General features: G+C 47.2%; 1 protein-coding gene across 2 annotated transcripts in view; it reads right to left on the bottom strand.

Annotated features, from left to right (window-relative positions):
- Nucleotides 1-824: 824 nt before the first annotated feature.
- The window catches only part of SYF2 (SYF2 pre-mRNA splicing factor), a 157,459-nt gene continuing 130,798 nt past the window's right edge, over nucleotides 825-27,485 (bottom strand). For both annotated transcript variants that reach the window (XM_085630804.1, XM_085630803.1), the window contains one exon: nucleotides 825-1,459. Coding sequence is in view for 1 of the 2 variants with exons in the window: in XM_085630803.1 (XP_085486929.1) it covers nucleotides 1,294-1,459 (166 nt within the window). In the remaining variant the exon portion in view is untranslated. The remainder of the gene's footprint in view (nucleotides 1,460-27,485) is intronic.

Below are 27,485 nucleotides of genomic sequence, written 5' to 3'. Positions count from 1 at the left end.
ATGCGGCAGCAAGATTTGTTCTAGCTGCACCTAACACCTCTTCGGCTACTTTGGCTAGGAAAAGTTTGCATTGGCTTCCAATCCAGCACAGGATCTTGTTCAAACTTCTGTGCTTGGTGTATAGAGCCCTTTTGGCTGGCTCCTTGGATGCCTTAGGTTCATTACTAACCTGTTATATCCCTGGCAGGTGTCTCCGCTCCTCTGAGATGAATCTTCTTGTAGTTCCCCGCTTCAAGAAAGTCAGATGGGGCAGCAGGGCTTTTTCCAATGTGGCCCCTCGTTTATGGAATGCCCTTCCCTCGGAGATTAAGGCCCAACCTTCATTAGCCCTCTTTAAAAAAGCGCTCAAAACGTGGTGTTTTATTAAGGCCTACCCGTAAGCACGTCCATCTGTTTCAACCAGCATTTTTGGGTTAGGCGCCTTGACGCCCATTGGGCTTAGTAGCGCTTTATAAATTGGATTTCATTTCATTTCACCTCTTCCCCCAACCATTGTATCAATGCCCCTCTCCTCTTCTTCACACTTCCTATGTCCCACTCCTGTGCCCACTGGACCCATCTCTGCACAAATATCTCACACCAAATCCTCCTTCCATTGGCTTCTCTTCTTCCACTTATCCCTCTGATTACATTAGTCTCCTTATGACTGACTATACACAATTGTTTTCACTGTACAAATGCCCAAACTGAATATAATACATGAATCTGTGCTTGTGTACAAAAATATCAAATTCAATAACGCAGCTACTGGTATCTGAATGTTAGAAGAGAGATCTCCATTACGAAATAAAAGCAACCATAGATTTAAAAAAAAAAATGCCAAGTCCCATATTAATTTTTATTGGTCACAGAAGTAATTGTTGCTTCCAAAGTTTAACTTACTGCCCAATATTAGGGACATTTAAAGGCTAACATTATTTTTGACTTCGCTTTCGACACAGTGTGAAGGAAGTGTCAGTAGTTCCTGGTGGTTCGTTACCAGAATTCCACAGCTTTGCCAAAACCATCAAGAGGTGTCAGTTGCTCAAGAGTGCCTTAAGCCAAGACATTCTTTGCTATAATTTTATTTTTTGGGTGGTACATAATTAAAAGATGTACGGAAATGTTTCAAAGTGGTGGCATGTATTAATGTTGGGATAATTACATTATTTTAAGACCTGCAGTGGAGAATGTATAACTGTGCCACCGACTGCACTTGTGAAAAGTTGTCTAGTTGGCAGACATATTGACGAATGTTGGTTGAGCAACTGATCAATGGTTCCATTATCTGCAGGTTTGAAGAATTCAAACAGTTTATACGGCTGTTCCTCTCTCCAGGTTCTGCTTGATCTCCGCAGTGTATTTGCCGTAGAAGCGCTCCGCTTTCTTGTTGAACTTGGCATTCCTCTCATTGATGTAGTCTATGTCTGAATCGTCATTGTAGGCTCGTCTTCGGCTGTACTTTTCACGTTTTTCAATCCTAGGGGGAATGGAAATAAAGTGGTTATATCCAAGAACAAACTGTGTCCTCTGCTAGCAGCTGATCAGGTGTCTATCAGAAGGTCTGAATCACTATATGCTACATCATAGCATGCCTCAGCAGCAGGTGCCTGACCTTAAAGACATACCATTACCCCAGCACCTTGTAGATTGGACCAGCATCAAGGCACATAGAACAGCTTCTTCCATACATACATCATGCAAATACTCTCAGAAGGAAGTAAGGACGTACAGAGGGACCCTGCTCCATACCCATCACCTGCCATTCAGAGGAAAGAAACAACCAGCACGATCACCCACACGCCAGGCAAGTTTCAATCTTTAGCAAGAGTTTCATCCCAGAACAAAGGTGTTCCTCAGTTACAAATTGAATATTTTAGGTGCACGGACTACAAACAATGGCTCGCAGTGATGATGCCCTAGATTAGAGACAGTTCATTCCCAAGCAGCGTTTCCAGACAGGCACCTCTTACAGATGCACAACATTCACACCCACGCTTTGCCCTCTGTGGAGCCCAAAAGTGTGATGTGTTTGAAATGCACAGCCTGGAGCGCTGCAAGTAGGAAATATGAGGAGGTTGAAAAGGGGGGGGGGGGGCAACATTTACTTTAATATGCACTAGAAATTAAACATGCCAATGCTCTTCTACCTTTTATCAGTAAGAAGTCTACAGCTGTGAGTAGCGCAGCAGATTTTGATTCTAGACGGTTATCGCTGGCACTGGAATAGTTCTATCTGTGTGAATGCCCAAGAACATACTTCAAAGTCGGATGCCACTGGACGCTTCATGCGGAACTGTCTGGGCTCACTGGGCCACCACATTTGTGAAATGACCGACTCATCGATTTTAACTCTGTTTGTTTACACTGCCTGGTTGGCCACCCATCAACCAGGCAGGCAGCAACATTGCAAACTACTTCATGCTAAATAACTGTTCCCTTCAAGCGAACTCAGCCTCCCGAGTCGCCACAAGCACTCAGTGGAGTGAGACCTATGAAGGCAGCAGACCGAGGGCAAATATAACACAGCAGACACAGCAGAGCCTGGGAACTGCAGCCGCTGTGCCAGGCCTGATCTCTCAGTCTAGGAATGCGGGTGGCATACTTTTAAAATAGTTCTTCTCATTCAGCGCCTATGAGAAAATTCTTCTCTTAACAGGACACAATGGCTTCGAAAATACTTCCTTGTATTGCATCCGTGACGTTGAGAAACAAGTCTGCTAACAAACACACATATTCCAGCGCTGCAGACAATGGACTGCTTTCACTGGAGGGCTGCAGAGCCGATTAAAATAGTTTAAGCAGCAGAATTTCTTCCAAAGAAAGCAAACGAGGAGTATTTTGACCTTCCTTTTATAGAAAGAGTTTTCTGGTAAATGACGTGGCTTCCACGGAGGTATTTACACCTGATAAGCAGGGAAGCGAGTTAGCTAAAGCTCAGGGTTACATGTCAGCTGTGACACAAATGCCAGTCGCAAGAGGCCGGGTTACTGTGTGGGAAGCAGTGTATCTCAGTGTTCTTTTCAAGCAATTAGACAGTAAACTTCGCTAAAACTTTTGTCATGTCACCTTGTGTAGTCTTGTATACCGCAGCATCTCTTCTTCTTTTATGGGTTCTGCCTGATAGGGTACCACGACCTTGGCATCGCTTTCCACCCCATGCGAGGCTGCCAACCTCCCTCTCGCATCCAAGATCTATTGCATCTCACCCCACCGCAGACCTTACTCCACTTCACTCTTTCGTGAAGGCTTATTCTCGCCTCCTCCGGATCCAACTCTCACCCCGCCACACCCTTCCTCTGGATGCTTTTGCGCTATCAGTTCGAGACAGAGCGCAGTTACTAGCTTCGCATGGCAAAAAAGGGCTGCAATAATATCTCAGCAAGAGAAAAGAGTTGTCTGAACCATCCTGTTGATCAGCATTCCCACACTGCAAGCCACCTGGCTCAAGTCAGCAGTGAGCTGATCAATCTTTATGACAGATTGAAGGTGAAACAAAGAGGTGGCATTATTGTTCGATTCCACTGATGCCTCATTGCAGTGATGGGGACTTTGACGAATCCTGCCTCGGGATGCTGAATGACTGAATTACACAAGAACCGCTCTTAAAAGTCACTGTTCTAAGGCAGTACAATCAAAGAGCTACTTGCATCCACTGCAATGTTTAGCTCGAGTATTTTAGGAAACTTGTATATGCATCTGGCAAACACAAAACTTTCTGGCTAGTGATCTCACATCAGCAAGTATGAAAGACTAACAGAAGTCCTTACAATAATTCCTTTTAAAAAGCAGCAGCACTACATTTTCATCTTGTTTAGGATCCAGCGACTCACACAGTAAATTATGAGGTCCTACCGCACATCCCGACCTTTCTTTTAAAAATAGGATACGTTACTTACCTGTAATCCTACTTCTCTTCCAGGGATACTCATCAGTAATAAGCACTGAAGAGTCCTGCCCATGCGTGGGAACCCCAGAGCATATAAAAATACATATATACATGTATGTTTAAAGAGTTAAATGTACGAAGTAGCCTCAAACATAAATATATATGTATAAACATATACATGCAGGCTAGAACACCATAAAAGACTAAAATGCCAAAATTGCATTGAATTTCTCATTTAAAATAAACATATCTAATAGCATTACCAATCCATACAGGTGGTTTAATTTTAGCACCTCTTAGAAGACACAATGCAAATGGTGGGCATTTGGTAAATATTCGTGGTATACTCAAAGAATATGGTGCTCCTGGATTTAACAACACCCTACTACTCAAAGTGATTATTACAGTCTAGGTCCTGTGACCCCGACTGTATACAATATTATTGAGATTGGCAACCCAAGCACTCAATATGTATTACATAAGTGTAAGATCCAAAACACTTAGAGTATTTAAAATAGAAACAGGTTTTATTCACCACAGTCAGCATTATCGTATTCATCTGTACAATCCATCTCTACAGGTGCTTCCTTCAGAAAAACAGCTGACGTGTTTTGTCACCAACGTGTCTTTTTCAAGGCTTGCAGGTTTAGAATACTATCCATAAAGGTATGTTTTTTGTCCAAAGACTTATTTCTAGGGCTTCATAGAGAAAAGGGAATGTAAGGTCTTCTCCAATCCCTCTATTAAATAAGGGAACCGTGCGAGGTTCTGATTTCTTCTTGAAAACAGCCAGAATATTTAGTTACTTCGTGCTGCAGGAATATTGCAATCAATATAAAGTGGAAGTAATTCAACATCGGGTGCCACTAGTAAAATAACTTAGACAGCATCCAAAAGTGCCTAATGGACGTGCATCTAAAAGTGCCTAAATAGGGTCAGACGCTAGGAACACCGTGTTGGATAGGAGCTTATTAAGGGGTCCTTCCGTCCATTAGGCACTTTTGGATGCGGTCTACGTTATTTTAGTAGTGGCACCTGATGCTGCATTCAAACTCAAAGAGGGGATGCTGGGGTTGTAACACCCTCCACTGAGTTTGGTGAGTTGACCCGGAGAACATAGCAACCTCCTGTGTGGGGTCTCGGACAGGTGAAGAAGGTCCAGGTACCACCAGTGGCTAGGCCACTCCAGTGCGACAAGAATCATCCTGGTCTTGGCTCTGTAGAACTTGTTGATGACCAGAGGAATGAGCCGAATTGGAGGAAAAGCATAAAGTAATGTCTGACCAGCTGATCAAAAGCACATTCCATCTGGATCCTGGTTGAGGATGCCTGGAAATGACGCAGCATTTTGCATTTGTCACATCCGCAAAAAGATCGATGTCTAGAACTCCCCATGGTTTGAAACTATCCTGTTGTTTAACACCCAGTCGTGAGTTTCGTTGAAGTTGCGACTGAAGGCATCTAAATGGACATGGAGTGTGTCTGGGAGATGGATCAAAAATACATTCCACTGTCTCGCCAGTAGCCACTTCTATATGGCTTGGGCCTCTTGTGATAAGGGTCTTGACCTGGCTCCACGCTGTTTGTTCAGGTAATGCATAGCTGTGGTAGTGTTCGACTGAACTAACAGGTAGTGCAACTGGAAGGAAGGGAATAATGGGAGGCGCTAGGTGGCGCACAGCGGAATGGCTGCCTTCGGGTGAAGCTCCCGCAGCCCGGCGACGAAATCCTCCATTATCCTGCCTGAAAGTCGTCTTTTGCTGCCTGCGCAGACATGAGTAGACGCCCCTATATCCCTACTACGGCCTGAGCGCTTTTTCATCCTTCGTGGCCCGGTGAAATCGACCCGGGGAGCCGCTGCGGACCGCACCGGACGAGGCGTGCGTCCCACTGGAGCCGAGACCGGGGAGCTGCCGTAACGAGAGGCCGGTGCTTCCCACGTGGACGCTGGGCCTCACCTCCGGATCCGGAGCCGCGGGCGACGGCCCTACGGCGCGACTGCGGGGATTGTGGTGCGCCCAACTGCATACCCCGGATCGGAGGCGAGCGGAAGATCTAGGTGGCGGCGGGGGGCCCGGCGGGCGCTAGCGCTGGTGACGGGTGCGCCCGGCTGGTGCCGCGGCTGCGGCGGCCGCCCGCCCTGCCCTCCACTGATCCTCGCTACGGTGCGGTGCTGCCTCGCTCGCCTCGACGTGTGAGGATCTCCCGTCCCCCCCCGCTGGGGCCTGGCTGCCTGCCCACTGGGTGTTACGTGACCGACCGACAGATCGTCGGAGCTTGGAGGGACTGCCTGCCTAGAGTACTACTCGCTGGCCCTCCTGCGCTGGTGCCTGCTTTGTGGTGTCCGCCGGTGGGGGGGGCCTTTGGCCTGGAGACGCCGGACGGAGGTGCATGCCTGTGGGGCTCGCCCCGGAACCTTCCTCCCCCCGCCTGCCTGGTTATTATTCACTGGAGTTCCGCGCAGAGGTCGCCCCGGACGCACAGGTGAGGAGCTGCCTGCTGAGCAGATGAGGGGACTGCCTGGGTGATCGCGGTCGTTCTCTGGAGCGAGGGTTGGCCCCCAGCGGGGTCCCTCATAGCTGGTGGAGGGGGTCGAATTGTGGGATTGTGGATGATCCTGTGACCCGCGGTCCGATCCGGAGACTTCCCCCCTCCCCTGCATTGCCGCACTCCCCCCCGTTTTGCTGCTTGCCCTCGTGGCCTGACCTACGGCCTCGGCTTGCCCGGACGCGCCCTCGATCCTGCCGTGGGCGGCTTGGCAGCGCTGCCATGGGGAAGCCGGACAATCGTCAGCCTCGCCTCACTTTCGAGCCCAAGAAGCCGACCAGGTCGCAGCCGGGGCCCGCTGCGGGGGGGACGACGTCGGCGGAGGCTCCACCGGAGGAGGATGTTAAGTCCATACTGCTGGATATGCGGCAAAGTCTAGCGACCATAGTGGACAAAATGGACTCCATGCAGTCCCGCATGGACTCGATTGTGCATAAGGTTGACAGTCATGGCGAACGCCTCACGGAGACGGAGAGACGTATCTCGGACACCGAAGATCGCACATCGGAACTGTCTGCCACTGTGGCGCGCATGGACAAGGTCCTACACGTAATAGCAGCCAAAAATGAGGACTTGGAAGCGCGCAGTCGAAGGAACAATATTCGCTTAATTGGCATTCCAGAATCGACCCACACGGGCAAGATGGAGGACTATGTCGAGGGTCTCCTGCGAGAGGTGGTGGGCACGGACTCCCTTTCACCTCAGTTCATCGTCGAAAGGGCGCACAGATCTCTTGCCCTGAGGCCGCCGCCGGGGGCTCCCCCCCGCCCTATCATCGCACGCTTGCTGAACTTCCGTGACCGAGATGTCGCGCTTCGGACGGCGAGGGAGAAGAAGACCCTATCCTATGGCGGCACAACCTTCACCATATTCCCAGACTTCACCCCGGTGGTTCAGGAGGAGCGGAAGAAATTCGTCCAGGTCAAGCACAAACTGCGAGCTGCACAAATTGACTATGCGCTTCTTTACCCGGCCCGCCTGCGCATCACTCAAGGGAAACAACTCTTTTGCACTAAACCCCAACAGGCGGAGGAGTTCTTGAAGCGACTCAAGAAACGTGACCTGGACTGCCCCTCTTCGCCGGCGACCGGATGATGGTGCTGCATCGTTACCTGGTCGCCTCCGAGACTGTTGCTTGTCAGCTGGTAAGGTGTTGCACGGGTCTGCCGTGGTGAGACTTGGTATGGGGACCCATGGCCCTAATTGTGTTGACTGTGAGGGGATGTTGTTGGAGCTCAGCGCTTTTCTTGCTTGCACCAGACTCTCAGGACCCTCTCACTTCGCTGGGCGCCCTTTTGTCCTTGGAGAGGGCTCGGCTCCCTGCTGAGTGCACTCTTCTGAGTCGAGGGGTTACTGTGTTTTCACCTAGACTGTCCTCCCAAGGGTATTACCCACTTGACTTTAAGTTTACATGTTGCTCCCCTCTGGCACTTGCTATAGAGGGGGTTTGCTTCGGGGTGGGGGGGTGGGGGATTGTCCAGATAGCATGTTTGGGATGCTGCTGTGGGGGGGGGGGGGGGAAGGGGGGGGGGAGTTGGGGATTTGTTAACTATGCTAGTTTTGAATGGAATGTGGCGATGTTAGCATTGTTTTCTTCACATTATTCGGGGGGCGGTGGTTGCATTGTGTTGTTGTACTTGAGTCTTCTCCTTCTCCATGAGTGATCCGCAGACACGTAGGGACTTTACTGGGCAGCTTAACTTTTTGACCTGGAATGTGAGGGGCTTGGGAGACCATAGAAAGCGTAGACACGTCCTGGCATACCTGGACAGGCATCAAGTAGGGGTGGCCTTCCTCCAGGAGACGCACCTGGATCCCTCCCGGCCTGTACTGTTTGCGTCACGTTGGGCTGTGCACCGCACCTTCTCCTCTTACTCCACCTACTCGCGTGGGGTGGCCATCCTCATTAGGAAGCATACCCCTTTTGTGCACATGGGCGAACGGATGGATCGGGAGGGCAGGTATTGTGTTGTCTGGGGACGCATGGGCGTGGACACGCTCACTTTAGTGTGCTATTATGGCCCCAATACAGACGATCCGTCTTGCCTCCAAACGCTCTGGGGGGAGATCTTGAGCATCGGTTCCACTTACCTAGTGTGGGGAGGCGACTTTAACATTGCTGTTGACCCCGAGAGGGATAGGGCGAATCCTGGCCCACACCACTACACCCGCTCGCAGGCGTATGTGCATGACCTCCTTACTGAGCGTCACTTGCTGTACACGTGGCGCTCTAGGAACCCGGCGACACGGGAGGGCACGCACTGGACTGCTGCGCACTCCACGTGGGCGAGACTGGACTACATCCTAGTATCCCCGGGACTTGCTCCCACGATAGGCTGGGTTAAACACCTGGCTCGCACATACTCCGATCACGCCCCGGTCTTGCTGAGCGTCGAATTGACGGACCTCGCTGGCTCCCCGATGTCCTGGAGACTGCAGCCCACTGCCCTGCTGGACGACGTCTTCCGGTCCGAAATTGCGCAGGAAATTGAGAGCTTCTTCCAGCGCAACGGTGGCACGGTGGATAGCGTTGCCGTGGTGTGGGAGGCTTTTAAAGTCACAATTAGAGGACTATGCATCTCGAAAGGGGTGGGAGTCCTCAAGGTTCTGCGTAGCGACCTTCGCAAACTTGAGTCTGATCTTAAGGATTTGGAGACCGCCCCCACGTTTCACACTGATGCTGGGGCGCAGGCCCGGTTCCGCAAACTTTTGTCCGACTATAAAGAAACTGCGGACAGGGAGGTTCGGTTCAGGGGGAAATACTTCCAGGCTCGCAGGTACGGGGAAGGGGAGCGACCGGGTAAATTCCTGGCTTGGGCAATCCGACCGCCTCGTTTTAACAACCAAGTTCTCGAGATCCAGGATGGCTCGGGGGTGCTCCACAGGGACACCCGGTCTATCATGCAAGCATTCGTTGCTCATTATACTGAATTATACTCCTCCGTTCACACTGAACAGCCGGAGTTAGGCCAATATTTGGGGGAGATCACACTGGGATGGTTTTCTGACGCCCAAAGGAAGTTCCTCATGGAACCTCTTGGTATTGACGAAATTCGCGAGGCCATCATGCAAATGGCCTCTGGGAAGGCCCCGGGGCTCGATGGGCTCCCGATCGAGTTTTATAAAGCATACATAGATATCCTTGCCCCGATTTTGAAGGTGGTGTTTGAGGAAGCCCACACGCTGGGGAAACTCCCCCCTACCATGAGAGAGGCCTTGATCACCTCCCTCTTGAAGCCGGGCAAACCGGCGACCTCCCCTGACTCCTATCGGCCCCTGTCCCTCCTTAACTGTGACGCAAAGATCCTTTCCAAAACTCTGGCTAACCGGTTGACGCTCCTCATGGAGGGACTGGTACTCCCGGATCAGTCGGGCTTTATACCAGGTAGGGCAACATCGCACAACTTGCGCACGCTATTTGCTACTTTACAGAATGTGGCCCCCAGTCTCCAGATGGTGGCAGTCTTTTTGGACGCGACGAAAGCGTTCGACTCCCTAGAGTGGGATTACCTGGTGGCGGTGCTGACTAGTATGGGCTTTCCCCTAGTTTTCCTGGGCTGGATAGCTATCCTTTATGGCGGCCCTTGTGCCAGAGTCTTAGTCAATGGGAGGACATCGGAGCCCTTCGGAATTGCCCGTGGGACCAGGCAGGGGTGCCCTTTATCCCCCCTCTTATTTGCACTGGCGCTGGAGCCCCTCGCCTCGCGGTTGCGACAACGTCATCAACATAGGGCACTGTTCTGCGAACAGCGACAGCTATTGCTGTCGCTTTATGCAGATGACATTACTTTGTATGTGCGTGACCCCCAAGATAACCTGAACCCGATACTCCGGGAGTTCATAACGTACGGAGAGATGTCGGGTGTACGAATCAATTGGTCGAAGTCTCAGATCCTCCATCTGACGGATGGATGTCAGAGGTTCTCACTTGACTATCCCATAGAATGGTGTGATTCTGATGTAAAATATCTTGGCATTAGGATTTCTCGTGATAGGGAGGAACTCATGCGATCAAATTACGGCACGGCATTGACGCACGTCTCCTCTTGTGTGGACCGTTGGTTAGCGCTCCCCCTCTCGATGGCGGGACGTGCCGCCTTGATTAAGATGGTAGTGCTCCCCCGACTTTTATATCTGTTCATGAACATCCCCTTCCCCCCGGGCCGGCATTTTTTCACTCGTTTGCGTTCGGAATTGACTCGGTTGGTGTGGGGTGGGAAGAGACCTAGGCTGAAGTGGGCCGTGATGACCTCTCCTTATTCGCGGGGTGGTTTGGATATACCGGACCTGGAACTATATTATCACTGCGCTCAAGCGCACTATGCGTTTTATTGGTTCCACCCGTTGCATTTATGCCCCAACTTGCCGCGGAGGACTGGCTAGCGGCTCCCCTGCCCCTGCGGGGCCTATTGCACAGTACACTTCCTCATAGCACCGCTAATTACAACGCCTTGCAGGGTACAGTGAGGGCGTGGCTAGAGATATCTAAGCGAGTAGCGAGCTCGTTTCTGTACTCGCCCCTTCTCCCCATTGCCTACCATCCGCAGCTACCCCTGCTACAAGAGAAATTATTCCAAGATTTGATTCGCAAATTGGGGATTCAGAGGTGGGGAGATCTTTTCTCCGTGGGGCGCTTCCGCGACCGGGAACATTTTTTTGACGGGTACGCGCCTACCCCTCTGGAGCTTTTCCTCTACATTAGATTGAGGCATGGAATGCAATCCATATTGCAGACATTTCCGGCTGAGCCCGACATCACCGGTCCACTGCATAGAGTCCTACAGGCATCCTCGCCCTCCCACTTGGTCTCCATACTGTATCATACTGTACGCTCTGACACTGCACTCAGCACTTCACGGGCCCGTGGGGAGCGGGAGTTGGGGCTGGAGCTGGGGGATGACAGGTGGTCCTATTGTTGCATACAGACAGAGCAGATTTCTGCGAGCAGTAGACACCGTGTCATTCACTTTAAATTCCTGAATCGCCTGTACTGCACACCGGTCACCAAGTACAAATTTCAGCTGCAGAACTCGGATACCTGCGAGAGGTGTCATGCCCCTCATGCAGACTTTCTGCACCTGTCCTGGGACTGCCCTGCTAGTCAAACCTATTGGACCCACGTATACTCCGCCGTTTCGCGGATGGTGGACCTACCCCTTGTGCCCGAGCCGGTGCAGGCGCTATTGGGATATACCAAACATATTCCGCGAGCGCGTCGCAAATTTGTCACTACGGCGCTGCTGTTGGCGAAGCGGCGTGTAGCTTGCCGGTGGGGTCGGGGGAGGGCCCCGAAATTCAAGGAATGGCTTAAGGACCTTGTCTACTGCCAAGAGCAGATACTGACATACTCTGACCTGCTCCCTGTGCGATCCCGCCCTGCTGATATTTGGGGACCCTTACAATGTTACCTACTGCAATACCCGGGAGCCCTGACGGAGGATGCTCCCCCTCTGGCCCATGATGACCCTGCTTCTGGTGCTCTTGACGCACATCCTGTGCAAGGTGACGGATGAACTGTTGCGGGACTGCGGGGGTGGGAGTTGTGCTCCCGTGTCCCCTGGCCTCCCCTTTTCCCCGAGCGGCCACTCTGGTCTCTCTCCTGCGATCCCCACGCCCTGTTGATTGGTTGACATGCTTGTTGCCCGAGGTATATGGATGGCGGTCACGCCTTGGGCGAGGTGTAGCGCACGGGAGGCTTCCATCTGCGGGACCCCACGCTTTCATTGCATGCTTACTTTGTGTATGACCCTACTGCCAGCTGTTGCCGCCCCGTGTCCCTCTGTTAAGACTCATGCCGTTCTTAAGTGTTGCTGTTCCCATGCACCCTGGACACTTATTGAATTTTCTGATGTAATGATTTACGACTTGCAATGCCACTGAACATCGCTTATGGTTCTAGTATGACTGTAATGTTTTGGTACAAAATTCAATAAACAAAGTTTAAAAAAAAAAAAAAAAAAAAAAAAAAAGGAAGGGAATAATGACTTGAGAGCTATATGTACGGCCCTCAGTTCCAACATGTTAATGTGATACCTCTTCTCTGCTTCTGACCACAATCCCTGAACTTGAAGAGAGCTCATGTGAGTTCCCCAGCCCTGGAGGGACGTGTCCGTGATGACTATCTGGCAGGGAAGGTCCTGATAAAAAGGAACCCCTTTTAACAAATCAGGACGCTTCATCCACTATCAAAGAGAGTCCTTGGCCATCTGAGGTAGAGTCACTTTGTCCTGCCAGCAGTCCGAGATTTGTGACTAATGATCCTCTAATGCCTGCTGGAGAGCTCGCATGTGCAGCCTGGCATAGGGGACAATGAAGATGCAGGACACCAGGGATCCCAGTAGAGAGGATAACTGTCTGACCGTGGGATGAAGGCTGCAGAGGAGAGTGCAACAATTTTTGGTGATTGAGGATAAACTCTCATCTGCGGTATCCAGAGTCGCACCCAGGCAGTGAATACTTTGGGTTGGGTTGAGGATAGGCTTTTTGTAGTCGACTTGACTTAAAGGCCCAAATGTTTTAGGACGCAAATGCAGGATGGTTGATGTTGCTGCAGTAGATGAGGTGACAAGCACTTGAGCAACCAGCCGTCTAGGTATGGTTAGACAAAGAACTTCTGTTTCCGCAGAAAGGATGCTACCAGTGCAATGCATTTTGAGAACGTGCGGAGTGCTGATTTTAATCCGTATGGTAGGACCTTGTACTGGAAGAGCTCTGATGCTTCCTGGAACCATAGGAATTTCTGATGTTTTCTGGCAATTGGTACATGGAAATGTGCATCCTGTAGGTCGATGGCACACATCCAGTCCCCTTGATGGAGTTGGTAGAAGATTTGATGCAGAGCCAGCATCCTGAACCTCTCCTTGCTGATGAACTTGTTCAAGAGTCTTAAGTCGAGAATGGGTCTGTACTCCCGGTTTTGGCCCTTCTTTAACATCAAGAAATAGGGGAGTAAATCTCCTGCTGTTGTTGGGACAAGGGAACTTTTTCAATGGCTTCTTTTTGCACCAGAATAGCTAGCTCCACTTGAAGCAAGTCTTGTTGATGGACACCATGGTGGAACTGACAGAGGAGGGGACTTGAATCTGATAGAGTAGCCATTCTTTACAATATGGAGCACACATTTGTCTTTTGTTATTTTGTGCCACTCGTCCAGGTGTGCCTTGATATTTCCCCCCACTGGAGTGGGAAACAGGGATGGGGGAAGCAAACGCTCATTGTTTTGCTAGCGGCTTAGCAGAGAAAGCGGATGGTCAGGAAGCTCCCCGTCCTTTGTCCTGGCCAGCGCTGATGTCAGTGAGGCCAGGCCTGAGGCGGTTGTTGCGTTGCCCAATGAGGGGTTTGAACCACTCATGATAATTGCGAGTTGTATGGGTGGAATCTGTGCCGAAAATCGCTGCGCTTCTCCAGACCCACTGCCTTCCAAGTGTCTAGCTCAGACTTCATTTTTGCCATTTCATCATCGGCATGAGTGCCGAATAATGAGGTTCCACTGAAGGGTAGGTTCAGTATCCTGTGCTGAGCCTCTGGTTGAATTCCAGTGAGCCGTAGCCAGGAGGAGCGCCCAACACAGATTCCATGCGAGTATCCGTGGGCTGCGAGGTCCGACGCATCAGCTGCCGCGCTGATCACCTGATTCAACCACTAATCCACTCTACTGGAGAATCTCCTGGAAATCTCGCTGATCATCTTTTGGCAGTTTTTCTGTGAACCTAGATAGAAATACCATAGCCCAGATATGATATCTTCCTAAAACTGTTGAGGCACTAGCAACTTTCATATAGGACGCAGAGGTGTTGCACATCCGTTTACCATTTTTAGTCAGCATGGTGAAAGATTAAATGGTGGCGTCTATTGCTCTCGAATCAGAGATCCCTCCAGAGTAAGAGTGCTGGGGTGGATGATGTGCCTCTTGATGTTGACCATCAAGATCTCGACACTGATCTCTGTGATTCAGCCACTTGTTCCTCTCTTGACGTAGAGGGAGGTCTCGACGTCAGCATGAATCTGGACGCAGAGTGCGTATCTGCAGGCGAACCAGAAGACCGCCGTCTCTTTGTTGGAAGCTACACAGGCGAAGACAAAGGACTCGATGCTAAACGCCTTTACCTTGACGTCAGTGAAGCAGTCGACATCGACCGTCTGTGTCTGGATGACTACGAGGCCCTCTAAGTCGAACATCTATGTTCTGATGAAAGTGGAGTTTTCGACATCAACCTTTGTCGATGGGTTGTTGAAGTCAGCCGGTTAACTGGTAGAGAAGTTCGACGCCAACCCAAGTCTGCTCTTCAACTCCAACTTATTTATCACCAACTACGTAGACGATCTTTAGACTTCAGCAACTGATGTCAAAGTAAGCAGTCTCAACGTCGACTTCTTAGTCGACCGAGCTGGTGCAGAATGTCTAGATGGCGATCCTCCCTCAACTTTGTCGCATCCTGCAGAGGCCTTTACGACGTCGACCTGACGCAGCCGGTGAGCACACCGGTATCTATCTTGACAAGGAGCTCCTTTCCGTCAACGGCGAACTAGAGTGATGTTTTCCCTTTTCCTTTATGCCCCTGTGCTCAGACCTCACGTGAGAGATAGGGGCTCTTTGAAAGGCTGCTGAGAACCTTCAAGGCCACTTGTAGATCTCACCTTTCCTCATTCCTGTATGGCATGAAGTTTGATTCTTCCAATCACGCAGGGTCCTTCCTGAACATTGTTAAAAGTAATACATTTGTCTGGCAGATGACATTATGGCAAACACATAATGCAGACAGAGTGTGGATCAGATTTTGCCATTTTTTTTTCCACACAGGACATTTGTTGAATAAGGCTACCATTTTGGACTAAAAATTATAGCACAGTAGTCAGAACAAGCATTTGCAGTGCAATCGGTCTCGCCTTTGGGACCTTATATGTATTTAGCTATGCAGCACATTAGCCTGGATGCTGAAACATCTACTGTTCTTTAACATGGAGGGAAAGTAAGCACCAAACTGCGTGACACGCCAGGTATGGGAACACATTGAGAGAAATATTGCCTTTCAGCGGGAAATGGTATAGTCCAAAGATCTGTTTTTAATATAAAAGCAGCGCCTGTGGTGGTCATATATCTGAAAATACAGGATTGGAAAAAAATATTATTGTCGAAGGGTGCTCGTGGAAGACAATTTCTATGGACTGGAATCTAGAGAATGCTAAAGTGATTCTGGTATTTTACTGACCTCTGCTGGTCGCTTTCTATCAAGAAAGTTAAATAGAGGCGTTTGCCAGAAATATTTTTTATAAAAAAGAAAGTCTCTCAGCAGAAAGCAATTTAGGTATTTTACTGACCTCTGCTGGTCGTTTTCTATCAGGACAGTTAAATAGAGGCAGTTGAACAGAAAAAAAGTCCCCAAGCGGAAGTCATAGGGCTTATCTCCAGAGCCCACAAAGTACATACACATTTAAGTATATACTAAAGTATATACAAGAGGTCTCGAGTGCTCGACCTAATAAAGTGGAGCAGGTGAGCTCCGTATACACGTCAGGGGACAACTAATTTGTATTCTGTGTGAGGCCAGGACCATACCTCTGTCTGGGGGTATAGGATAGGCCTGTTTGCCCTGGATCAACACTCTGTTTGCTCATCAGCCTATTTTACTGTCAACACAGGTGAAAAATGTGTCACCGAGCCCCCACTCACCCGACACCGTGACCCGGGATGTGGCAAGCCTCGGTTCATATCCAGACACCGGAGCACGCTTGTGCCACGGCGCAGTCACCATACACCGTCAGTGCATGGCCACCCTGGGCCTTTAAGACATGCACGCCTCGGCCCCGGTTATTAATCCCCTCTCTTATAGGCCAATTTTGTTAGTTAAATGTTTTGTTTGCGGTGCGGCTCTCATTAACTTCGGACAGTCATTCGGCGCAGATCTAAGCCAGGGCCCAGATCTCATTAGATAAAACCAATCAAGACGAAAAGAAAATGGAGGTTCCGCTAACTAAAGCTTGTAATTGTGTAGACTCGCTGTCAGGAGGGTTTATCTCAAATCTGGGGTTGGAATCTGCACATCAGGCTCTCCACAAGAGCACTTTCATTAATGGAAGAGACTGAGAGCCCCCCATTACCACTCCTGTGCATGCAGAGCGAGAGCTTTCTGTCAGGTTTGCAGGGCCATTTTCAAAACACTGCATCAAAAGCAGTGTAAAAAGCTTTCTAAAAAAAAGGTTTTTTCTATCCCGAGAGCGAGTCCTAATGTAGTCCTTCCCACCTAGGTGCTGCAATTACCGAACTAACACAGTTGTTAAGGTGTTTCGCCATCAAAGATCCCTCCATTTTAGTTGTAGTTACCATCTCTGGTCGTGGACTGCTGCAACCACAGGAACGCCAAGAAACCCTACGCCCCAAAAATCGACTTACATTGGATAAATGCGCCTCTGGTTGACACACAGGGCGTGGGGCAACATAATGTCTTGAAGTCATGAAGTGTGGTGTCATCCCTAATAGAGAATGGCAGAGCTCTGTGGTCGATGCTCAGGTAGATGCGTGCAAGGGGCATTCTGGTATTTGGAGTCCTCCATTCGAAGGTGAGAGATAACTACAAGTACCAGAGCCGGCAAACAATCACCAGGGCTGGATTAACTACTAACTGTTATAAATGCATGTAAGCACATTTGAGGTTCAGGCCTCTTGGAGCTAGGTAAACTACAGACTGGCACAAGGAGAAATCAGTGAAGGCACTTTGGCCTGGAATACAGTATGGGAGACAACACCTTAACCAATTCGAGGCAGTTTTAGATTAACTGAATGATGCGCACGAGACCTGCAAAAGAGCCCACAAAAAGGTACAGACTGTACACAGTCAGTATTATTTTGCATGTCCTATCAGCGATGCACCCATAAAGAAGGCCTTTGGTATTTTGTGGTTATGATCAATTAATCATGTTATTTTGTTTTTGATAAAAACAATAAAATATTTTTGAATATAAAAAAAAAAAAAAGATCACCGAACACTAGGACTTTAGTACAATTATTTATCTGGAGAGAACAAAGACTTGGGCCACCTGAATGCACTGGTATGCTCCTTGAAAGCCGAGGCTGGAATACAGCCACCCTGCATGCGACACCTTGGAACCCACAGGGCACACGGCTGCTGCACACACACAGCACCACAATGTTACTTATTTGAGAAGCCATGAGTTTGCCAAGGACAGTGGGGTGGTCTATAAATATTCGCTTTGTTACGGCTCCAGTCCACACATGGTTGACTTCTGGCTGGTGTTTTCACACTCACTTATGGGCAGCACCTTGAAAACTTGCTGGGTGAAGTCTGCCCTCTGTAAAAGAACGAATAAACAGGCCCTCTTGCTGCGCTCTTTTACAACTCCTCGAGGGCTGTCGCTGCCCAGTGGAGGCACCACGCCTGAATGCAATGGTGAGTGCCCGTTGGCAGTAGGAAGTAACACCCCAAGGGCGCTGCTGCCCATGCCCCGGTACAACCTAGTGCTTACCTAATCTTTGACTGTCCTCTGCGTCTCGTTGAGAACACCACCAGTACCTGCTAAGACTCCGTGACCTCCAGTGCCCATACAGCATACACACTGCCCCGTCGTGCCCACCATAGGGGCTGAATCGCCCTCCCAATCACCATTACCCGCTAGCAGCTCCCTAACCACACCCGTCCCATTCACACCCTTCTCTGGTGCACACACAGTGTTTGTGCACGGTTCACAAGGTTTGTTATTCACCGCAGTGATGTCATGCGACCGTCAGCTGGTTTACCCCCGATGCCACCCTACCCCCAACTGATTTCTCCTGGCCAGTGGTGCCAGCTACACTATCAAACAATAGTGCTGTTTTCTGCCTCCTAGCCAAAGTGCCTGCTGCACTGTCATGAACACAAGTGCCTTCCAACCAGTGCCTGCTTCGTAATCATAAACAAACACCACTGCCTCCTCCATGCTACTGAACGCCAAGAACTGTTGCCCCACCGCCCCTTTGACTATGAACTCTCTCTGCTTTGCTACCTAGCACCAGTTCCCTGCCACTTACCACCAGTTACTGCTCTGTCAAATCGCGCCTGCCCCTCTGACCACTCATGCCTAAATCACAGTTGTCTCGCCAGTGTCGGACGTCTTCCCCAGTTTTCTGCCGCTCCGACCACGAGCGACTGCTCCTCCCACCACAAGGTGCCTACATTCTGCTTCTTAGGTCCGCACTTAGCGTCCTGCCTGCGTCACCACTGGTACACGGTCTCCCTCCACACTTGCCTACTCCGGGCATCTCTTCCTGCTCAGCGACTTCCTCGGGACACAATCGGTGCCCACTGCCCGCTACCTTCACCTCCCCATGTCCCTTCCCTGCAATGCCCGAACATACCCTCTCTGACCAGCAGCGATCGATCCCTGTCTGATGACATGTGCCCCACTCTGTTACCTAGCCACCCCCTGCTTCTCTCATCACTTGCCTCACTCTCTCCACCAGCAGCTACCCCACTGCTTCTACCCCACTGCTTCTACAATCACTCAAGTGCGTCATCCTGTCCACCAGCAACTACCCTACCGCATCTCTGATCACACGAGTGTGGACTGTCCACCAGCGACTACCCCGTCGCTCTGATCACACAAGTGCCCCATCGCTCTCTGACCACCAGCCATTCCCCCATGCATTTGATCATTTCAGTGTCCCGCTCTCCATCAGCAACTATCCCCTGCCTCTTGATCACACAATTGCCTCAGTCTGCCAATCAGCCATTCTCCCCCTGCCTCTCTGATCACAAGACTGCCTGCTCTCTGGCTGTCCCTTCTACCGCGCCTGTCCCTACGTGCTCATAAGGCCAGACCTGGTCTATGAGAAAAACACCACATCTTACAAATCAAAGCAAAACACTACACGTTACGAAGTTCTGCTGAGGCATTTATTCCCAGTGTCCCGGGGTGGCACCCTGCACCTGCCTGTGCCACAGCGAGGAAGCCGGGTCCCATAGAGGGCAGTAGTACCCGCACACACCAGTCTTACCTCGCTCTGGGATCGTGACAGCCTGACAGCCAAGGGAAGAGGCACCGTGTGCTGTCTGGCCTGTCCGTGGGGATGGAGAGAAGCTCCCGTGACGAGAGACTAGGGCGAGAGCGGAGGAGACACGTGGACCGCGGGAGTGCTTCCTCCCGACCGACCCCTGTAGTTCTTTGTATTCCTGGGAGCGGAGCTCCGCTGAAGAGGAGAAAAGAAAACAGCAGCAACGCCAAGAAACAAGCATTGGCAATGCAACAGGACTCGCATTTACGCGAGATCTATTGCATTGCAAATGGCAATGCGTGCGAGCGACGAGGCATGGGGGCGGCGAGAAGGCATCGGACTGCGGGAGGGGGGGCACGGGAAGAAAGTCTGTGCTGTAAAGGGGCCAGTAGCCATGGAAGGATACAAATGACTGACATGGCTGTCATGGGGAGGGACTAACAAGCTTAAAACCAATGGGAAGGCAGCATTTATAACCTAAGCGGAGCTTCCAGAAAGCTTCCACACTACAGTGTATACTGCATGCCTCGCAAAGCGATGGCAGCGCATTCGCGCTGCAACGCTAGGCAAGTCCTAAAAACAGGTTAGAAGTACAGATTGCACTTAAAAACATTGAATGAAAGTCTAAAAACCAACTTCTATATAACAATTCCTGACAGAAATTCACAAACAGACAAACTCAATGCTCCAGGATGATCACAGAAAGAGCCAGAAAAAGAACTGACCTAACGGTCACCTGTGAGACATGATGGCAACATGGAGGTCTTGGAGGTCTTAAAGGCACAGCGCCAGTTTGTTCTGCTGTGGTTTATCTATGCAGCCTATGAGCTAACATGCCTTCTATTACTGTGCCTTTTTCTTTGAAAATAAAGGCTTTGTTTAAAAAGTGGAACTGTGCATGTTCTATATCACAGAAATGCTATTAGATATATGTTTATTTTAAATGAAAAATTCAGTACAATTTTGGCATTTTAGTTAGGCTGCATGAATGTCTCTATACAAATATATGTATTTATGAGGATACTTGTACTTTTTACATGCATATATGTATTTTCTATATGCTACGGAGTCCCCACGCTTGAGTGGGACTATTAAGTGCTTAGGACTACTCAGGACAGAGCTGCTGTTGCCTCTCTGAGTGGTTGTATCTCCAAAGGGAAATCAGGTTTTTATGGGTGAATGCTAACAGACATCTTTTGGCTGACTCGAATCTCTCCTATACATCTCCATCTCATAAACCACCACACACACTGGAGGAATAATATCTTCAACCTTTGTTACTAACCTCAAATGTTTTCACCCACGTACAAATTCAATTAAAACTAGTTTAACTTTTACAAGTAATCAGGCCAACCTTACGGAGTTATAGGTTTCATGGATTTCACTATTCTAAGACGCTTTCAACTCTTGCACACTGTACGCACAACAAAGCCTTGAGCTCAGGATGGGGCTTAAAGAATAAACCCATGTCAACATCTTAGAAAAAGGACCACAACTGCGAAGCATATGCACATCAGAGAAAATACCCTCAGGGTAATTTATAACATGAGAAAGGATGCTGTACTATGGACAAAACTTTACAGTGGCTCAACAAGCTGCACTTCGAGAAACTTCTCAAAGCCGTAGCAAACCTGAATGACCTAGACCCAATCCACAGGAACAGAATATTGGGCAGCAGTAGTCTATCAAAGAAGCAGAACAACCAAACATGCCCTGCAGATAGAAACAGCAACAATCCAAGGGCTCTTCCTAATTTGCACTAAACAGGTTAAATGTGATGTCAAAAGTATGGTAACAAAGAACTATCTATCTTTTAAACACTGACGACTATAAACTCTCGAGCCTGTCGCCAAATCCATTAATTCATTTGCACTGCTTTGTTTGGTTTTAGCTTGAGGAATCCTTAATGGCAATATGAGGACTTTGGTTGGCTTTGCATGGACTTTTAGATAGAATTAATGGTTAAGGATTTCTAGATGATGATCTTTTCAGACACCTTTTGATTGTGTGAATTTCTGGATAAACAATTATATTTAATTGCCATACATTGTTTAGAGCTATTATTTATGTATTATTTGGGTACTAATTTGAAGTCAGGAATTAAGATCAAGCAAGAGATCAATTCTTGGTCTGTTCCGATGAGAAGGTTTCAATGGTGGCTTGACTCGGAGGGCCTACGTATAGGACTAGGCATCAAGCACACACAGGGCGAATTATTGAAATGGAAGCCTAATTTAATGCAGTCAAGTGATAAGACATGCCATACCAGGGGCCGTATTATGCATTTTCATTGTTTGCGCCGGGCTCACCTATTAAAAGGAGCGCCTGGTGCAAACAATGATAGTGCGCCCTATTGCCGTGAGTGTGTTGACCTGGGGCCTGCCCACTCATGTGAAAACAGAGGCAGCTTCCAGCTGCTCTGTGTTTTCACAGCGAAGGCGACACCCGCCTGCACTTTTACAGGAGATTAGAGATCCCTTTGCAGGTGGGTGCAGTCAGTGACTGCACCTGCCTGCAAGGGGATGTCTGGGGGTTCACAGGACCCTCTTTCCCCCTGCAGATGACTGCTCTCAGAGGGTGCACTCAGTGTGCCACCTTTTAGGTAGTGCACAGTGAGTGTGCCTTCTGAGAGTGTCTTTGCCTCTGCACACGCATCGGTAATAAAGCGTGTGCGCAGAGGCAAAGGAATTCCCTCATCTGCATAGGGCACGTCCCCATGCAAATGAGGGAACGCCCCCTGAAGGTAGCGCTAGCGCTTTAAGCGCTATTGGTATCCGTATTACTTAAGGTGATGTACAAGCGTCTGCGCCCCCTTCTGTAATACCAAAGAGCCCTGGGGGCACGCAAAGCGGGTGCAAATGTCCATTGCACCCTCGAGGCACTTACTGTATTATGGCCCCAGGAGTAAAGTTTCAGGGACAATACACATTGTTGGATTGAAGTCTATTAGAAAGTAAAAGATATAGATTCCTCATATGGCATTAAAGATAAATTTATCAAACTTGCCTCATAACATGCCCAGGTGTTGTTCAAATAAAAACGCTTCATTGATTGTATTCCACCACTCATTAAAGTCATGCCTCAAGATGTTTTCAAGCTTTTTGCAATTAGATGGCATGCTAAAGTCGCTGAAAAAAAAACGTTTTTTGGTTGGGTGGCCGAAAAAACGTTGATATATTGATCAGGAAGAGCAGAAGTCTTGTACATACTGCATGGTGCCTCAAAAACCTCGGCCCAGACAGAAGTCAGCAAAGAGGACCATTTGAACTCATGGAGCAAGAGCAAAGGAAAAACTAGGACACCTTTGAGGCGCTGCCTTGCATCAAGTTACGATTTTAGCTAGAATCAAATAAAGCCTGATAACATTGGATATTTAAATATAGGGAGGTATATTTTATATGCATGGTTTTAATAAAGTCAGAATATGGACATCAATATTCAGAATCGTCAAAGAAGACCACTTTGTTGCCGATGTTGTCAGACTGTCAAGACCACCATTCAAGAACCCGATATTATGCATTTAGAAGGATTAAATATCTGTAGCCAATAACCTGTTGCAGAGAAGTAAAATCCTGAAAAAATGTCTGATTTCCTTTAAGGCGGCCAACCACATTTTTTGTTTTGTTTTATATTTTCAAAAAATATATAAAAAATTCTCTCAAATTACTATTAAGTGAAACTTTGCCATTTTGATTGCAAAAATAGCATGCATGCCAGGATTGTGCCATCGTTTAGCTGTGATGTGCAGTCCAGGCATTTTAAGAAATTTTCTGATCTCAGGCCAAACCAGAATGAACATAGCTAAGATCTTGAGTGTAATCTTGAAATACTTTGATTTGTTATATTTTGACAGTGTCCCTCAGGAGTAATTGCATAAAAGATGCATACAACAGAGGTTTGCTGAACTGAGTGTACAGCCAATTGAGTTAGCTGACTGCCTAGGGCAACCCAATATTACAGCATCTAATTGGGAAGAGCCCAACCTCCTCTTTCCAATAGCATCTGAAAAGATTTGTAGGCTTGTCTCAGTTGCTTATGGTTCCAAGAACATCATATGACAGCATAATTTAGTTTCTTTTAGAAAGGGGCTGGACGTACTAGGGGAGTGAACTAAATAGATCTAAGAATTTAGGTAAGATAACCATCTTAATTAGGTTAATGCATTCCACAAGATAAATCAGAAGGCCGATTTTTAATGTTAACTGGTTTATCATATGTAAGGATTTGTCAAGTAGAAGTATATACGTTGGTATGCATGCGTAAGCAGTAGTGCAGATCAATCACCCTAGGACAAATATCAAAGGTTTTTAGTTGCTCAGCTGGATCACAACAGCTCAATATAAAACAAAGACAGACGGCTGGGGGTGGGGGGGGGGGGGGGGGAGGCAAGTTCACTGCTTGACAGAGTTAGGTACTGACATGATGCTGTTCATACACTTAATGCCTAGAGATTTGCGTGTATCAGCAGAAAAACTTAAACTGGCAATGGATGGCCCAGTGTGGTACCACCTGCCACATAAACTGCCTCGAGTGTCAAGTAAGATCACAGCAGTAGGTCCCTGAAGAGTGTTGGCCTGATCAACAAGACTCACGGCAAGATTTTATATAGTAAGTTGTATCTCAACTGGGAATAAATCCTGGTTTTCACACTAGGACTCTAGCTAGACATTTTGCTATGATTTTTGGAAATATTTCTGAATCTGCCTTAGAAATAGATAGGAACGGTTTTCAGCCCAATTGTGACCTATGTTTATTTGTACTAAGTAACAAGGAAAATGCTACAGTGCAGGCATCTTCCGCAAACAAAGCTTCTCAAGAAGACCGCTCTGGTGGTAGCATATGTGTACCGCTCCGTGTTTTCCACGGTCACTTAATTTTTACAGATGAATACAGACAGGAAAATAAATGGTTTCTATCTATATATTTTCAAATGTGGATAAAAACGGAAATTAGGTTGTTCTTTACAGTGACTCAGACTGCGATCAGTAAGGCCTGCCAGGCAAACAGCTGTGTGGATTGAAAGCTAAGGGGGGGGTAAAAAATCGAAAGCCATTCCAAAAATGAGGAATATACAGCAGCAGATATGCACAAAATTGATCCTAAAATGTGCACGTTTTCATATACGTGTATTGATCTATCATCTGTATATACTGGTTCAATAAACGTGGAAACTGTAGTGTTGGCTTTCCAGCTTATTCACTGCTGTCATCATTTGGAATGTGATTATTCATGATGACAGATTTAGAATGTTGGGTTCTGAGCTTGAGTCAGTTGGTAGCTTGGGACTGAGCTGGAAGGTGACAGCTCCTGGTGGGGTTTTTTACCTTGGATTTATCTTGATACTCATAATTACCACCTTGTACCATCTTACTCAATAAATACCTCATCACAAGTACCTACGTGGACCTGATCTTCATTACCTTCACTACAGATTTTGGCGACGATTTGGGCACTTCAGCTTTATTTGACTTCTAATTTTCAAGCAACTACAAATGACTTTCTTCAACAAGGTAACCATTTAAGTTTTACTTCCTTCAATTGACTTACTGGCATACTGGCACGTTAAAAAGGCCCCACCAGTGACCATGCCACTCTATTGGTCGTCCTCATCCTGACCTGCCAGTCCCTGCTAGTCTTTCTTCTACCCAAGTCCTACTACTTTAATTATACAGCAGCAATTGATTTCCTTGCCTGCAGGGTTTTAATTTCTACATGCCTGCTGTCTTCGATTTTTCTGCCATGAATAAAGTACTTTCATTTTCATTCCTCAACGTTATTTATTTCAATTTAACTTCAAAAACAAAGGATTTCCATGCCTGCAGCAATATATATTACTTGCCACTTAACTCCCGTTTCGCTGCCATGAAGCAAATGTCATTTTGCCCGTGTTTCATGATTCCCTGCTTCCTTTATGCAGCGTTGCACACGAGACTTGTAACCCTTGTGAAATCTAATGACTATGCCTTGCTTTATTCATCATCATTAATTGCCTTCAAGTGTTTGGGATTTAAACTATTACGGATTTATGGCGATTTCTACATTGTATATATGTATTTACCACTCGCCTCTCCGTCTCGGCAGTTAAACCGCCACCTTTTGATTCAAATGAGGCTCGTGTTAACACACTGCGCGTTCATCCAGCGCGTGCAGCCTCACATAAGCTCGACGTTTCTTCGATGCTTCTTCGTTTGCTGTGACTACGTCAATAAAGCTGCGCTGTTATTATTGGTGCATATTCCTGCCTTCAACCACCCTGCACGACGTCAAAAAACGTGCCGCCATCTTGAAGAATACCACATTTCTGCCAACCATATTAAGCCAGCCACGTTTGTTGCGCAGTTTCAAGAAAGTTTTCATCATCACGCAGCAACTCTGTATTTCTTCAGTTGTTCCAATTCTCTTTTAGGGATCGATTTCATCTACCTAAATCTCCAAGTTACTGGTGAGACTCCTTTTACAGTGTTCAACACGTTGCTGGTATTCTAAGAGAAGGTAACATTGGAGTGCAGAGGTACTTTTCTAATCTTCAAAATCTCTACAGATCATAAATGCTGTGCATGTCTTCCTTCTATCGGTGACATGCCCACCATTTATTTATTTATATTACGGCAAGTTCAGTATTTTATAAAGTTACACTGTTATGTCCCTACTACAAGTTAATTGATAAATGTTATTCTGCTGTGTTTTTGACTACGAAACCTCTGCGCTGATTCGCAAAGCCTTTTACATCCTTTAATTCATTTCAAAGCGCATTGACAACGGTGACAACTTTATTTTAGTTTATTGTTTTCTTCTAACAAATTACAACAGAGACCACTTTACTTATTTTAGTTTATTGTTTTTACTATTAATTATTACATATTAGGTGAGAGTTCACTCACCAGCTTCTATTTCAACTATATTTGATGTATGGTACGTTATGATTTGAACTAGGGTTTTTGGTGTCATGCCTTTTCCTATTTTATATGCAATATGATTTTATGTTGCAGCAAGTATAATTACCAATTATTTAAAATTACGTAAATTTTTCTTGATTTAATGCTCGATTATAATTTCATATATGATTCAATGCTCATTATATTTCCTTTTATGATTTAATATCATTTCTATGATTGCTATATGCACTAGGTATAAATTAGTACCTGTTCTTTAGTTACGCTATATTTTAATGATAAATGCGTCGTTTTAATTTCATCTTTATGATCCATGACGCAGTTCTGTTATTGAAGTTATGTAATTGATTGATTTATATTTCTGTATTCTTTTGACCGGTTTTTAATGTTATATTCTGACGTCAACCGTTAAGGTTCAGTACTGTTTACCTTCTATTCGAGAGCTCTATGATTGTTATTATTTTTCACTTTTGCGCTAAAGTTTTGTTATTCTAAATATTTTCTTGTGCGTAGACGTACGTTACATGAAATTTTGTTATTATCATATTTATAACTCATGAGTTTTAAATGTTCTGTGCACTTAATGCTTTTAATGTTTTTATGTGATTTTTATGCCAGATTCTCATGGCCTTTTTATAGGGTTATATCAGAATTAATTATTCTTACTGGCAACTGAGGTTTTCCTCTGTTCGTGCTCTTGTTAGGTGTTAATTTTCACCTTCTTGTTATTATTACTGGAGTTTCTATTTGTTTTCTCCTGTGGAGCACTTCTTTTATTCTTATATATACTTTGTGGTCCTACCTTTCACTTCTTCGTTTGTTGGTTCACAATTTCTCCAGTCTGGCCAATTGGTGTATTTTGTGTTACTTTCAACGTTTGTGGTCAGTGTCCACCTTTGTATTATCTATTTCTCTTTGTCCTTTAAAGAGAGGATGTGTCTCTTTCTTATTTTTCCACCTTTGTATTAATTCTTTCTTTTTGTCCTTTAAGGAGAAGATGTGTTCTCTTTCTTATTTTTCCTTCCTTTATTCACCTTCCTCATTACTTCTTTCAAATCTTCTCAGTTTAATTCTTTCTTCATTTATCACCACTTGTGTTCAACGTTTCTTATATTTATGCTTTCCCTCATTCATGTTCCTTCTTACCTGTTTCTACTTTTCTTTCTTATATTCTTTGTTATTATTTGTAATT

The sequence above is a fragment of the Triturus cristatus genome, chromosome 10 (genome assembly GCF_964204655.1).
Source record: "Triturus cristatus chromosome 10, aTriCri1.1, whole genome shotgun sequence".
Classification (NCBI taxonomy): Eukaryota; Metazoa; Chordata; class Amphibia; order Caudata; family Salamandridae; genus Triturus; species Triturus cristatus.
Note: the sequence above shows the minus strand (reverse complement) of the source record. Positions and strands in the feature narration are given on the sequence as shown.